This window comes from Equus przewalskii, chromosome 27, assembly GCF_037783145.1.
Source record: "Equus przewalskii isolate Varuska chromosome 27, EquPr2, whole genome shotgun sequence".
NCBI classification, from domain to species: Eukaryota; Metazoa; Chordata; class Mammalia; order Perissodactyla; family Equidae; genus Equus; species Equus przewalskii.
This window is the reverse complement of record NC_091857.1, coordinates 19,291,271-19,306,729: the sequence shown is the minus strand read 5'-3', so window position 1 is coordinate 19,306,729 and position 15,459 is coordinate 19,291,271. Positions and strand designations below refer to the sequence as shown.

Genomic DNA, 15,459 nt, shown 5'->3' with positions numbered 1-15,459 from the left:
AAATGAAGGTAAAGACATTATCATTCTCAGAAAAGCGACAATTAATAAAATTTGTGCCAGAAGACCTGATCTAAAAGAATTGCTAAAGAAGACTCTTCAGACAAAAAAGACAAATTCAGATGAAATAGAAATTATATCAGAGGAAAGATCAAGTGCAGGGAGGAAGAAAGAGCAAGAGAAATGGTAGATGTCTGGGTAAATACAATAGTTTATTCTCTTCTTAGGTTCTTTCAAATATATTTAATGATTAAAAAAAAGCAAAACATAACATTGTCTATGGAGTTTTCAGTGGATGCAGGCATAATATAGAAGACAATGAAGACAAAGACGAGAGGGGATGAGGATCTAAACAGTGTTACATTTTCTACATGCTGATTCAAATGATAAAATATTGGTTCTAAATTAAATAGGCACAGTAGAAACACAGATCGTAATCACAACAACCACCAGAAAAAAATAGATACAACCAGAAACATGAAAGATATGATAGAATACTAAGTAATGTTCACATAATCCAGCAAAAGGCAGGGAAGGGGAAATAGAAGAATAGAAAGCAGAAAGAACAAACTGAAATCAGAACAAAAATTGCAGATCTAAATTAGCTATAAATGGTCTAATCTCAAGAATACAAAGATATCTACTGTCAGAATGGATAAAAGTAAACAGGGATTTCACTACAGATTCCACGTACAGTAAGGATATAAAAAAAGGAATAACATACACAATTTTATGCATACAAATTCAACAATGTTGAAGAGATGAACCACTTCCTTGAAAACCACAAATAACCGAAACTCACTCAAGATGAAACAGACAACTCAAATAGTCCTGTAATTATTAAAGGAATATAATATGTGATTAAAAGCCTTCCGAAAAGGAAATCTCTAGAATCAGATGGTTAATCTGGTGAACTTTACCAAATATTTAGAGAAATAATATCATTTCTACACAATTCTTTAAAAAAAATGAGTGAACATTTCTTGACTCATTTTATGAGGCCAGTATTATCATGACAATTTAATGAATAAAAGATATTACAGGAAAAGAAAACTACAAACCAATATCCTTCATTTAAATAAGCACAAATATATTCAATGTAATTTTAGAAAATCAATCCAGCAAAAAAAAGAAAAAATATATATATATGAAATACATCACCAAGTGGGGTTTTTTTCTGTGAATGTAAAACTGGCACAATGCTGAAAAAAAATCAGTGAATATAATCCACCTTATTAAAAGTCTAAAGGAGAAAAAATCATTCAGTAATGTGAATTGATGCTGAAAAGGCATTTGACAAATTCAATATCCATTCTAGATAAAAACTCTTAGCAAACTATGAATGGAAGGAGACTTCCTTTTTCTAGTAAAAGATATCTTGCTCAAAATTTCCAGGTAACATGTGCCATTCATGTACAATAATGAATACTTTATTTCTAACATTGACAACAAGTAAGGAAGTTTGCATTCAACACTCATATTTAACATCATACTAGGAGGCCAAGATAATACTAAGCAAGAAATAAGAAGAAAAATCATATAATTGGAAATGAAGAAATAACTTTGTTCAAATTTGCAAATATACTGTTGTCTTCATTGAAAATCCAAGAATCTACAAAAAAATCACCGTAACTAATAAATGCCCACAACATAGTCACAGGATATAAGGAAAACACACAAAATAATTGTATTTCTACATAGATACTTGCAATGAAAAATTGAAACCAAAATTTTTAAAAAAAATACACAATGGCTCCAAAAATGTAATACTTAGGTACCAATCAAACAGAATTCATATGTGGCATCTGATGCTGAAAACTACAAAAAGCTGATTACAGAAGTAAAAGAAATACCTTAATAAATGGAGAGAAATACTCTGTTCATATATTTGTGATTCAAGATAGAAAAAGTTTGTCAAATTTTCCAAAATTGATATCAAGCCTCTATAGAATTCTAATTAAAGTCTCAGCAGCATATTATTTTTCAGTCAGACTGATTCTAAAGTTTATTTGGAAGGCAAAGAGACTAGAGTTTCCAAAACTTTTTTGTAAAAGGAGAACAAAGCCGTGGAAATCCTACCACCTGATTTTAAAACACATGTAAAGCTACAGTAATCAGGGTAGTGTGATAATGGTGCAGGGATAGACACAAAGATCAGTGGAATAGTCTACCTTCAACATCTCCAACAAGCCTACAGTTGACATATATGGTATGGAAAGATTGAATATTTTCCCCCGAATCAGAGTCAAGGAGAGGATGGTCACTTGCATCACTTCTATTCAATGCTGTATGGAGGTTCTAGCGAGCACAATAAAGCAGAGGGGGAAAAGGCATCTAGATGGGAAAGGAAGAAGCAAAAGTGTCTTTATTCACAGGTGACGATGATTTTTGCAGAGAATCCTATGGAACTGAACAACATGTGCTACTATATCTAATAATTGAATTTAGTAATGTGTTAGAATACAACATAAATATACAAAAATTGTGTGCATAGTCACAAAACATAGAAATTAAAATAAAAAATAATGTGGCTTACAATAGCATCAAAACATGGAAATATTCAAGGATAAATGTGAAAAACGATATGCTAGAGCTGTATGTAAAACTCTTCAGCACACTACTGAGAAAATTAAGACCTGAATATATAAGAGATATATCATGTTCATGGAACAGAAGGATCAATATTGTCAAAAAGACAATTTGCCCCAAAGTGATCTAGCTTCAACATAATTCTAATCAAAATTAGGGCTGTGTGAGTGTGCATACATGCATTGGTATTCGTGAAAACTGTAGGTTGACTCTAAAATTAATATGGAAATGAACAGAACATGGAATAATCTATTTTGAAACTACTTTGAAAAAGGACGAAATTGAAAATTTACAAAATATTATTCCAACTTATCATAAAGCTATAGCAAAGGAGAGAGTTTTGAATTTATGCAGAAAAATAGATCAATGGAACAGAACAGAATCCCTAAGACACATACATTATAATTTATTTTGAATCATGGAAAGGCAAATCAGTTAATAAAGTATAGTCTTTTCAACCACTGATTTTGAAAAGCGAGATATTTACATGCAAAGAAAAAATTGACCCACATATCACACCCTGTGCTGAAATTAAATCAAAATTTCTCATGGATATAAATGTAAAGCCAAAAGTTATAAAACTTCTAGAAGAAAACATTGGGGGAATCTTACTGTGTTTAAATTAGACAATTGTTTCTTAGATTTTACAGAATAAGCACAATTCATTAAAAAAAAGAAAATTAGACCTTATCAAAATAACTTTGGCTGCCTAAAAGCCAATGTTAAGAAAATGATGGGGCCAGCCTGGTGGCACAGCGTTTAAGTGCGTGCATTCTGCTTCTCAGTGGCCCAGGGTTCGTGAGTTTGGATCCCTGGCACAGACATGACACCATTTGGCAAAAGCCATGCTGTGGTGGGCATCCCACATATAAAGTAGAGGAAGAAGGGCATGGATGTTAGCTCAGGGCCAGTCTTCCTCAGCAAAAAGAGGAGGATTGGTAGTAGTGAGCTCAGGGCTAAACTTCCTCAAAAAAAAAGAAAGATCTGACCATGTGATGTTTGGGTGAGGATGTGGAGCAACTGGAACACTCATACACTGCTCCTAGGAATGTAAAATAGTACAACCACTTTGCAAAATAATTTAGCATTTTTTTTTTTAAGTTAAACATATACCTGCTATATGATCCAGCCACACCTCTCACAGGCATTTACCCAAGAGAAATAAAAGCAGATGTCCATACAAAGTCTATACACAAATTTTTATAGCAGCTTTATTTGTAAGTCAAACACTTGAAACATCCCAAATTGTCATTTGGGTCAATGGATAAGCAAATGGGGAAATATTCCTAATATTGAATATTAATAAGCAATAAAAAGGTATGGAGTCTTACTGCATGGGACAATGTGGATGAATCTCAAAATAACTTTGCTGAGTGAAAGAAGTCATTTAAAAATGAATATATACTGCATGATTACTTTTAAATAAATTCTGGGAACTTTTGTGCATAATGAATATATTAATATACTTACTATCTTGATTGTGGTGATTGTTTCAGAGATTTTATATATAAATATTTTACATTATACATATATATCATTTTAAATATGTAGTCTATTGTATATCACATTCAACTCAATAAAACTGTTAAAATACACGCAAAATAACTGGAATTGGTTTAGTAGATTGGTAACAAAAGGGGAAAATATTCTCAAGGTAATAAAATAATTTGGATTATTTAACATAAAGAGAAAAAGTTAATTAGTAATAATTATCAAATAAAATATCTTCTGTGATTGGGGTAATGACATTTTTGTACAAAATAATTAAAAGCTAAAGAAATCATCCCAAAAGTTATTGACTGTCTTCTATATGCAAAACTCTAATATAGTCCTTGAAGCTCTAAAGTATAAACTTTGTTCTTGAAGCATTAATGGTCTGGTGTGTGAGATAATTTCACACGTTAGTGGATAATTTCAAGTCAGTGTGAACGTTCCACTGACAGATTCTAGAGATGGAGTTGGAATATAGCTCAGCTGGAAAAGTGCTACAATACCTCTCGGGATACTCGGATGTCTGTTATCTGACTTTCAGCCTTGATAAAGACTTCTGAGGTTATGATAAACCAGTTAGCTCCACTAGCTATCCCCGAAGTCATTTTCTGCACTGCTAGTTTGCATCTGGACTAACCAATTTGTGAAGCCTATTCTGATTACTTAAAGGCTCCCACGGAGAGCCTTTTTGAGATTTCTCACTCAGATCTTGGTGGTTCAAGCTGAAGATATAGCACCCTCCTTTGTGTGTGAATAGGGCCCTTGGGAATCCTGAACACGGGATTTTCTCTCAGCCTGATGCTTGCCTGCATTCTTTTCCTCTTGCTGCACCATATACTTTCCTTTAAAATAAAAATACATGAGCATAATTTGTGGAATCTGCGAGTCCCTTCAAATACCTGAACCTGGGAAAATTTTATAGAGATCTACCCAGTGATGTGAGATCTCATGCAGGGAAATCATGTAATAAGGCAGATGAAATTAAGAAAACCTTGCTAGAAATAATGCTTGAACTGTCAAAGTACAAATGGAAACCAGCCTGGCTGGAAAAAAAGAGAGAAAGAGAGAGAAAACCATATTTTAGACAGAGATTGCACACTCTTTTATCCCAGTAAAACTAAATGTACCTGCATAAGGGGAAAACCATATTGTGCTCAAAAATATAATCTACTACAGGGAACTGGTTTTACATAAGATTGGGTATCTATTTAATTTGTATCTAACTTAAATTGAATTCTCTCTGCTTCTTAACTATTTTCTCTGTTAAAAATACGCATGCTCTGGATATCTATACTTTTATTAAAAGCCACAGGATATGATGCAAAAAAAAAAAAAAATGAAGGCAAGATATACTGTCATAAGTAACTTGCAGTGTGAATAAAATACCAGCATTGATTCCTACGTTATCCTTGGGTGCAGTACATTTTGAAGAACAAAACTCATGAATGTCTCTCCAAAGTAATTTAGACATTACTTGTGCTGAATGTCATTCATGTCCACAATGTCAGATGGCACCTTGATGGTACCTTTTACTTTACTGATTGATTCTACAAAATGTTAAAAATTCACATTATTGCATTAGTATGGCACTGTGTGGCCCTCTATAGATTTCCTGGGTTTTTTGTTGTTGTTACAAATTATGGGATTCCCTTCTGTGCTTATCAACCAAATATTAGAGAGAAAATACAAAGACCCCTCCCTAAGTGACCAGTGGGAGACAGCCATCCCGGAGATAGGTGAGTTCAGAGTAGGGATCTGATTAAAACCATGAGAAACTTCGGCTTTCTCTTTAATCAGGGATTAAAAAGAGCATGTTGTAAAAGGAATACATGCTTGTCTACAACCTTTCAAATAGGATTTTATGCCACTTTACTGTACTCAGGAAATTCTGGGCAAGAGAGAGACACTGATTGAAGAAAAGGTAAGACGGGCCAGCCCAGTGGCGCAGCAGTTGAGCTCATGCACTCCACTTTGGCGGCCTGGGGTTCACCCGTTTGGATCCCACATGGACATGGAACTACACACCGCTTATCAAGCCATGCTGTGGCAAGTGTCCTACATATAAAGTAGAGGAAGATGGGCACGGATGTTAGCTCAGGGTCAGTCTTCCTCAGCAAAAAGAGGAGGATTGGTGGCAGATGTTAGCTCAGGGCTAATCTTCCAAAAAGGAAAGAAAAGAAAAGGGAAGAAACTATATTAACTATTCACAGCAATTATTTATGTTGAGGAGAAAGGCAAAGAAAGATGTGCCTGTATCTTTGTAGGTGATCCATCTATCCATCTCTCTAACTCTCTCTCTCTAATTTTCTATTATCTGAAAATTCCTGTAATAATGGTTAGATAGGAGAAAGAAGAAAAAAACCATAATTTTTTTCTTTTCTTCTGTTCCCAGACAGCTAATCCTTAAATTTAATGAGATCATTAGGGAGAAAAACATATAATAAAATTAGAAAATATTCTGTTTTTGACAAATGCTTATTTATTGAATCTTTGGTGAATTATATATTGTATATTGTTGCTATAAATTATAAATTCTCTCATAATTTGCAGTCATTAAACCAACTTAAAATATATCTACATGGTTGCTTCAATTATATTATTGATATACAAGAGGCTAGTTCACTTTTATAGTTTGATATATGCTTTACATTATATAGCTTTATAAAATTTAAAGAGAAAAAATCTGACTTTTCATTGTTTTATAAAAAGAAAATTATTTTTTTCCTCATTTTTTTAACTTTAAGAAATAGCTACAGATATAAAAGCTCTGCCTGAGGGTCACTACAGAAACAAAGTACACTGTAGTTTCAGATACCTATGTGCACAAATATCTCTGGCCATTGTCATCACTGCGGATATTAATGTTCAAAGGAAGACTAAAGACACAATTGCTCTTAACTTATACTACTACGTGTTTTTCATTCACTCTCCATTGTTCCTGCCTCCATTATCCCAAGTTCAAACCTGCAGGGAGCGGATCATTCTTCCAAAATCTACAATAGATTCTGAAAATAATGAATCATTATACTGTAAAAGAACATTTTATAAAAATAACTCTCTATTGGCTATATTTTAAATTTAAAAGTTATTTCCAGGTCTTTATCTATGTGAACATTTTCTGAGTAGTTTTGGAGAGCATTCTATTTAACTAAAGGCGACAAACCTGAGGGTGGGAGAATGGGCCTGGGTTAGAGTAGGAGAAATGATTTAGATCCTCTTTTAAAGAACGTACCCAAGATTTGTGTATGAGTATGTTTGTGTGTGTGTGTGTGTGTGTGTGTGTAGCATAATTATCTAATAAAAAGAGTCCAGGAATTTACAAAAAAAGATGGCCAGCCAATTCAGCAAATATATGATAATAATAATACAAGATATAATCATAAAAGGAAGGCCACCACTGGGCGGTTAGTGAAAAGAAAGGTTTTAGGCATGCTGGAAAGCTTAACTTAAGATCCAGTAAAGAGCAGGTATAAACACATAAGACAGTGGGAAAATGTTTGAGAAATATCAAGAATATCTTAATGTTTGCTAGATGAGAGAAGCCAGGTAATTGAAAATAGAATATCGAAGTCATGTGACAAGATTTCTCTCAAATTATGGACCAGACCTAGCTATGAATACATCCAAATCCTCAACCATTTTTGACTTATTTCCTCCTTACTCAGCAAAAAAGATAGCCTCCTTATGTTCAAGGCAAATCTTCCTTACAAATTTCCTAAAACTCCAACCACTTCCTCTAGTCCTTAAATCAACTTGGTAATGTTTCCCATTTAAAAGGTGATTCCAACAAGCTGAGGTAATAAGTATTGCAACTTTAATATCTTTCTTCTTCAATGAATGTACACGCACATTTATTCTTCCAGTCACTGCACACTGAATTTTACCCACGCTACTCAAGTGATATTGTTCCCCCTAATGTTTCTTGTAACCTTGTGCTTACCAAATTCAGCAGATATATTTCAGCTTGCACCTCATTGGTCACTTCTGCTTGCATTTACTACACTGGAAGCCTAGAGTCCACACTAGAAGTATAGAAATTACCGTTGATTGCTTTCACCTCTGTGGCACACGTGTAAACAGAGGCTTTGCTTCAAATACTCCCTGATTATACACTTTACTCTTCCTTTCCTTGCCTTTTAGCACAGGCCCTAATTATCTCTCCCTCGAACTCATTTTCTCTTTCTGCCTCCATCCATCTGTCAACTCCTTTGCTCTCTAGGCTCCCTGCTCCTCAGTGGCAACTCATTTAGGTCTCACAGAAGAAAGTCCATAGTCCTCCATGAACCAGCCCTACCTGCATTCCAGCTACATCTCCACCTAACCCTAAATCAGCTGACTAACACCACCATCACTCCCTCCCCAAAATATTACATTCCAGTAACAGTCATATTATTGGATCTTTGTTGACATTCTCCACTCTTTTTGCTTTTGCGGATGCTCTTCTACCTGTCTGAAATGTATTTCCCCTCTCTCTATTCTACAAAATAACACATTTTCATCAATAGATTTATCCCAACCACTAAGCTAGTCTCCTCCTGAGCTACATTAGGTACCCCTTCTTATTATAAAGTAGGCTGTGAATATCTATAAAACTTTCATTTATTATATACTTTTGTATCCAGCTGCCCTATAAACAATAAGGGACTTTAGCAAAGTTGCTTATTTTAAGTTACTGAGATAAAACTATAACTGCCTCGAGGGAAATGATGCTCCTCTTGACCTGTTAGTATTCTGAGCATAACACAGCATGAAAGATATAGGTGAGCCAGTACTTCATCTATACCTGTTGAATAAATATATGAATGCAATATAAGATAATATTGAAACTACAGTAAAAAGTCTTCAGTTGAATTCCCAATATTTTGATAAAGTGATGAATGATTCATAAGAAATGATCATGGTCAGGGGAAAGTGGGATTATAGGATGTCTGAGGCACGCTCAGGGAAGTAATTTCAGAGGTACCTCTAGGTCAGACAATGTTTAAATTGCTTGTTTAGGAAAAAGCCACTGGCATTGCATTTGTCTGCTTTTTGCCATAACACATGACTCTAAAATGTCATGGCTCAAAAAAATGGGCTTTATTTCTTATTCATGTTATGTGTCTGCACCTGCAGATCAGCTGTGACTGTGTTCCACATGTCCTCATCAAGGTGCCCGCAGTGAAGGAGAAGTCCCTATTTGGGTCATGCTAGTTTCATGGCAGAAGGAGAAAGTAAGGAGAAAACGTGATTCTTTTTAAGCTTGATTTCAGCCATAGTGTATATTATGTTCACTTAAATACCATTGGCCAGAGCAAGCCACATCATCAATTGGATGGAGATGCACAATTCTCCCACTGGAAGCATCACATTCACATGGCAATGAGCATCTCCTCTTAAACAGAGGAGAGATAAATGTTTGTGGTGTGGGGGATCAGAATTGTCTCTTTGGCTTGATTATTTTTAAGAACAAAAGACTCTGAAAGAAACTTTGACCTCCCCCACAACTGTGTAAAAGAATTTAAAACAGAAGGGCCAGTTCCAAGAGGGAGCTAATACCATAAGATAACTGTAAGGTAATGAAAAATGTGTCTCTCCGGTCACATTGTCTCTAGTTGGCCCATTTATATTTCCATCTCCATGGAAATTGCCTTCCATCCTCTTGAAGTCCCAAATCACCACCCCCAACACCCTCCTTTGTCTTTAGCTGAAGACCATATTTAAGATGAGAGCCTTTGCCATTTTGGTGAGTTACTCAGTTTAGCTGGGTGTCTCCCATGTCTACATGTTAGAAAGCTTTGTTTAATTTTCTCCTGTTATTCTGTTTCATGTGACTTTAATTCATAGCCTGGCCACCAGGACTCAGTGGGTAGAGGAAATGTTCTTCCTCTCCTACAGTGGAAAACTACAAAGGCATTGAGAAATATGGGAAGAAAGTCATTGAGGGAGTTAAGAAAAATATCCTTATCATTTAGCATTGCTGATACTATAGAAGAATCTAGCAAGGATATCTTTCAACTAACTGTTGAAAATACAGAGTATGCATGGGAAGAAAGGAAACGTAAGGGAAAAGTTTGCAAAGAGCAAAGAAAGGGAGAAAGAGCAGAGCTTCTTCTGGAACCAGGATTTGGCAAGGATGCAGTGAATGTGGAGAAGCAGTTGCGTGGAGTATACGATTGGGACTTCAGTATACTTTGAGGGGGAAGGAGAGGAATGAAAGGGGTCCCGGATGAAGCCCAAATCATTAAGGATAAAATTAGAAGCAATTAAGAGAGAGAGCTCACAATATCAGGGGGGACTGGGTTTTGGAGAAAAAGGTGAGTCAAGTTCTGTAAGTGAAGAAAGATAAAATAATGTAGATATAGTTATCACTTTTATTTTATTATTTTTTGCAGCCTCAAACTTTTCACTGAAACATCTTTAAGAGGTTTTATAAGAGAGAAATAATACGGGGATACCTTTAAGGAGAGCTCGGAATTTAAAAGGAGCCAGTAAGCAGGGAAACAGTCAACATGACTGGAGCACAATGATTTTTCTGGATGTAGCAAAAGCAGAATGGGAGAGAAAGCACCAATGTCTGGAGGCATTAGTTAATGCATTCCCTTCACAGAGTCCAGCTGCATCATCCAGAAGGGACTCAATCAATGGTTGAGTTTGTGAACACTGTTATTTTGAAGAAAAGAGGTACCAAGACTTCTAAGGTATGATAGTTTGTGACCTTACAGGGAAAATGTGACTAATTAGAACTGGAGATAAAGCATTGTTAAGGCAAAGGAGGTCAGATTAGGATCTGAGGTTGATTCTGTTAGAGGAAAGTGGGATGCGGAAAGAGTAGGATTTGTATTGGGGAGGGCTGGGGTGAGGCAGACAGAACAGGACATTACCTACATGATTGATCTGAGTGGTACAAAAGAATACATTCCAGTGTTTATCTCTTTGTGAACCCTGAAATAATAAGTGTAGACATACAGAGCTAAATATTCCAGTTTGAACGCAGACCATGATGGACTTGAAGATTCCAAATTCATTAGACCCAAATAATCCTTCCTTCAAAATAAATGTAATCATTAATACACAAACATTCACAGATAATCTAATATTGCAAGAGACCAGTTATTAATTAATGTTAACTAATTAACTAATAATTTGTAGTTAACGAATAAAAGTCACCAAAAGGAAGCTACTTCCTCATAGACTATAATAAATGTAACAAAGTAGAAATAATAGCAGAATGGATAATAAAGGGTTAATATGCTATGTCTGCCAGATGATTAATTAATAATCTTTAACTAAGTAATTAATTATTAATTAATCAACTAATTAATTTTTAGTTATTAATGTCCATTAAAACTTGAAAGGGTAACCATATGGACTTAATTATTAAATGTGAGAAAACCTGTAAATACTGTCACATAGATTAGTTTAAGCAATAAGTAAATCATGTAACTTAAAAGTAAAATGTAATTAGTATACTTTGTTATGTTTCATTTGGCATTCTTTCAATAACTACAAAGTTAGCAAAAGGCAACTTCTTCCTCATAGATGATGATAAATGTATGAAAGTAGAAATTACAAGAGTAGAATTGATAATAAACAGTTAACATGCTATGTCTGCCAGATGACAGTTCCTTTGGAATATGAAACTCAAGATGTTTTGGTGTAAAAACATGTGCATAATTTTACATATACATACATATATGATATATAATAGTAAAGATTTATATATGCTTCTTATAAACTTAGCACTTTATAAAGAATTCATGCATTAGCAAATATTGTAATCTTCATTTTCATAAGAGCATACTGACCACAAGGACTTGCCATGACAAAATATGATTATATATGCTACCTTGAATTCTTTTGGAAATAAAGCATGGCAGACAGTTAAGTCAACAATTAACAAACTCAATAGCTACTCTAAGTTAGCTCTGTTTATTATATATAATAAAGAGAGAAAGCAATTAAAGATGCTTATGTAGATACACAACTCCGTATTTAAGCCTATCCATTATCCTCTGAAATCTTCCTCTTATGTTGAAGTTCGAAACTACTACTGTGACACTCTTCATGAATACCAGACTCTGCATTCCTAAAAAAGGCTCTGAAACGCTGAGATCTGAAAGATCTCCTTTGAAGGTCTGGTGCTTTGGTCTCCCCCATAAGCATGTGAAATTTCACCCAGCCTGCCTCGTTTCCATGTCCATACCACCTGGTCTATTCCATTTTATCACCGACAAATCCCAATTAATTATAGACAGAGAGAAAGAGAGAAAAAATAACTGTAATTTAATATTCTCCTTCTCTTTTTAGCATGATATTTCTGGTTAAACTACTTTCACTCTAGAAAAGAAAAAAACGAGTAACTCTTGTAGAGATATATGATATTCCTAGTGGTTTCCAGTCTCCTCAAAAATTTGGAGAGATAGCCTTTGAGGGGAGGTGGGTGGAGGTTGAGGAGATACTGATTTATTTTTCCTTGTCCTTGCACTAATTCATACGAAACTCATGGCTAACTCTTTACATTCAAATTTTGTCTTTCCTAAAAAAAGCAAATTACATTCTGGTTAAAGAATCCTGTGATACAGTAATTGATAACTTGTTATTTTAAAGCAGAAAAAATGAAAAACATTTGTGTAGTGTTGCTACTAGTATTTCCACATGACAAGCATAGGGTACTCATGGCTAAAGGGTCAGGGAAGGAGGGCTGGATCATAAAAGGCTTCCAATGCCATGAAAAGTGGTTGTCATTTTATCTTGTAGGTAATGGGAAACAAAAGTTGTAAGGGTGAAAGATTTGGTGGCGAGGAACATGGAATTGTGATTGAGAGCAGTGAAAACAAGTTGTAGCAACTGAAAAGAAAAAAAACAGAAAAGGTGAAACTGGCTCAACACAAGGTTGACATAAGGAAAGCCATATTGTAGAAAAGAGACCATGTGATAACTGTGAATGACCTCTGACTAACTAACCCAGCTGGATTTGCACCCTCCAGGAGATCCACCTGTTCTGTGGATTTTATGCCTCCTGCTAGTGCATATACCTCCAGCTGCGATAAGACCATAACTTCATTCTTTTGAGTTCCTTAGGAATATGATGACCCCCAAACAGAGAGTCTATGCTGATAGCCATCATCAATGACAACTGAAAGATCTGGTGTGCAACTCCCAGCCTGTAACACCAGAGTGTCAACATTCCTAACCCCTCCCCTATAACCCACTGGCCTATATAAGAGCTTCAAGTTTCTGTGCCCCCTTACGATGGTTCTTTTGGACATTTGTCAGCCATCTTCCCTCTTGCTAGCAAGATGTAATAAAATGCCCTTTCTCTGCCACCATCTTGCCTCTTGACGATTGGCTTTTGTATCACAGGGAGCAGATCGTGCTCCTTGTGCAGTAATGAAGGCAGCACTCTTTTTGTTTTTGCTTTGCCTTAAAGATTGAAAGATTGGCACCTGAGCTAACATCTATTGCCAATCTACTTTTTTCTTTTTTCTTCTTCTCCCCAAAGCTCCCCAGTACATAGTTGTATTTTCTAGTTGTGCTATGTGGGATGCTGCCACAGCATGGGTTGATGAGTGGTGCCATCTTCCTGCCCAGGATTCAAACCTGTGAAACCCTGGATTGCCAAAGCAGAGTGCATGAACTTAACCACTGGGCTCGGGGCTGGCCCCCCTGAGCAGCACTCTTACGGAAGGCATGATGATAGAGAAAAGAGTACATTTGAGAGATGTTGAGAAAATATAATGGGCACATGTGATATTGTGATTTATAATAAGAAACATATATTCGGTCCTAGTCCCTGTTTCTGGCACAGAGCTCCTAAAAGCTTTGGAATTTCACAAGTGATAAGGGTAAAAAGGTGGCTTTTGTTATGTAAATGAGGTGATTTTTTGAAGGCCCTTAGATAACCTAAAGATGGGGCTGGTTGCCAGGGGAACCAACATGACTGGAGGGATGGAATGCTCAGTACCCTTCCCCGAATCCAGGGAGGGGAGAAGGGTGAGGGGATGGAGGCTGAATCAATTGCCCTTGGCCAATGATTTAATCAATCACGCCTTTGGAATGAAGCCTTCATTAAAACCCAAAAGGATGAGGTTAGGGAGCTTCTGGGTTGGTGAACTTGTGGAGATGGGAGGAGAGTATAGAGCTGGAGAGAACCTGAAAGCTCCCCATATCTTGCCCTATGCATCTCTTCCATCTGGCTGTTCCGAAATTATATCCTTTTATTATAAACCAGTAATCTAGTAAGTAAAATGTTTCTCTGAGTTCTGTGAGCTGCTGTAGCAAATTAAATGAACCTGAAAAGGGGACTCTGGGAACCTCTGATATATAGCCAGTGATCAGAAGCACAGGTGACAACCTAGGCTTGCAAGTGTGTTCTGAAATAGGGGGACGACTGTGGTTTCTGATGCTATTGCCAGTTAATAAAACCAGAATTGAGCTGAATCCTAGGTGACCCAGCTGGGTCCTCAGCATTGCTTGTTGGTGTGGGGAACCACCCCCACCCCCAAACATACACACTGGAACTGGTGATCAGAACACCAAATGAGCCCATCTTGATAACACATTAGATTACCAAAATGGAGACAACTAAGATAACATTCATATATCTTCAGGCCTCAGAGACCGTCACTTTAACACAAGCAGGAAACATAGCAGGAGAAGCCAAGTTTGGAGGAAGACACGTCATGATGCCAGAAACTTCATTATTAATGTCCCTTAATATTGGAGAGGGTAATCTTATGGATTCAATTATTAAATTTAAGAAAATCTGGAAACTGTCAAACAGATTAGTTTAAGCAACACGTAATTCTTGCAATTTAAAAGTAGAATCTAATATGATACTTAACTATGTTTCATTTGGCATTCTTTCAACAACTACAGAGTCAGCAGAAGGCAAGGGCTCCTTCAAAGACTCTGAGAAACAGGCTGACAATGTTAAATAAGTCATGGATCCTACCCTTGAGGCTAAAATACAACGTAACAGATGCTGTCATAGAGATGGGGAGGTTTCCTCCAGGCGTGGAAGAGGTTTATTAGGGAAGTGAGTGCTGAGTTTACATGGTTGCCCTTTTAATAAACATATTGCTGAAATGAAACAAAATATGTACAAATAATTCCCTGCTTACCATTGACAATGACGATGATATCACGGAAGTCAATTTCTCCCCTAGCCTCCACTCTTCCTTCACACCTGTATATACCTTCATCGCTTTTATTGATGCTGAGAATCTGCAGATTATTGTTGGCTAACATAGCGAACCGATCTGAAAAGGAAGCAAAGGGGAGGAAACGATATCAGTAATAGAAGGCAGAGTCCGGTGTGTTCTAAATTGCTAAGCGTTAAAATATGGCACTAGTCTGACACTATCAAACTTTTCATCAACAAACAAATTCAAATTTGAA

General features: G+C 36.0%; 1 protein-coding gene across 2 annotated transcripts in view; it reads right to left on the bottom strand.

Annotated features, from left to right (window-relative positions):
• Nucleotides 1–15,459, bottom strand: part of NCAM2 (neural cell adhesion molecule 2) — a 482,218-nt gene that overhangs the window by 189,363 nt on the left and 277,396 nt on the right. For both annotated transcript variants that reach the window (XM_070597896.1, XM_070597897.1), the window contains exon 5: nt 15,183–15,320. In XM_070597896.1, coding sequence (XP_070453997.1) covers nt 15,183–15,320 — 138 coding nt within the window. The remainder of the gene's footprint in view (nt 1–15,182; nt 15,321–15,459) is intronic.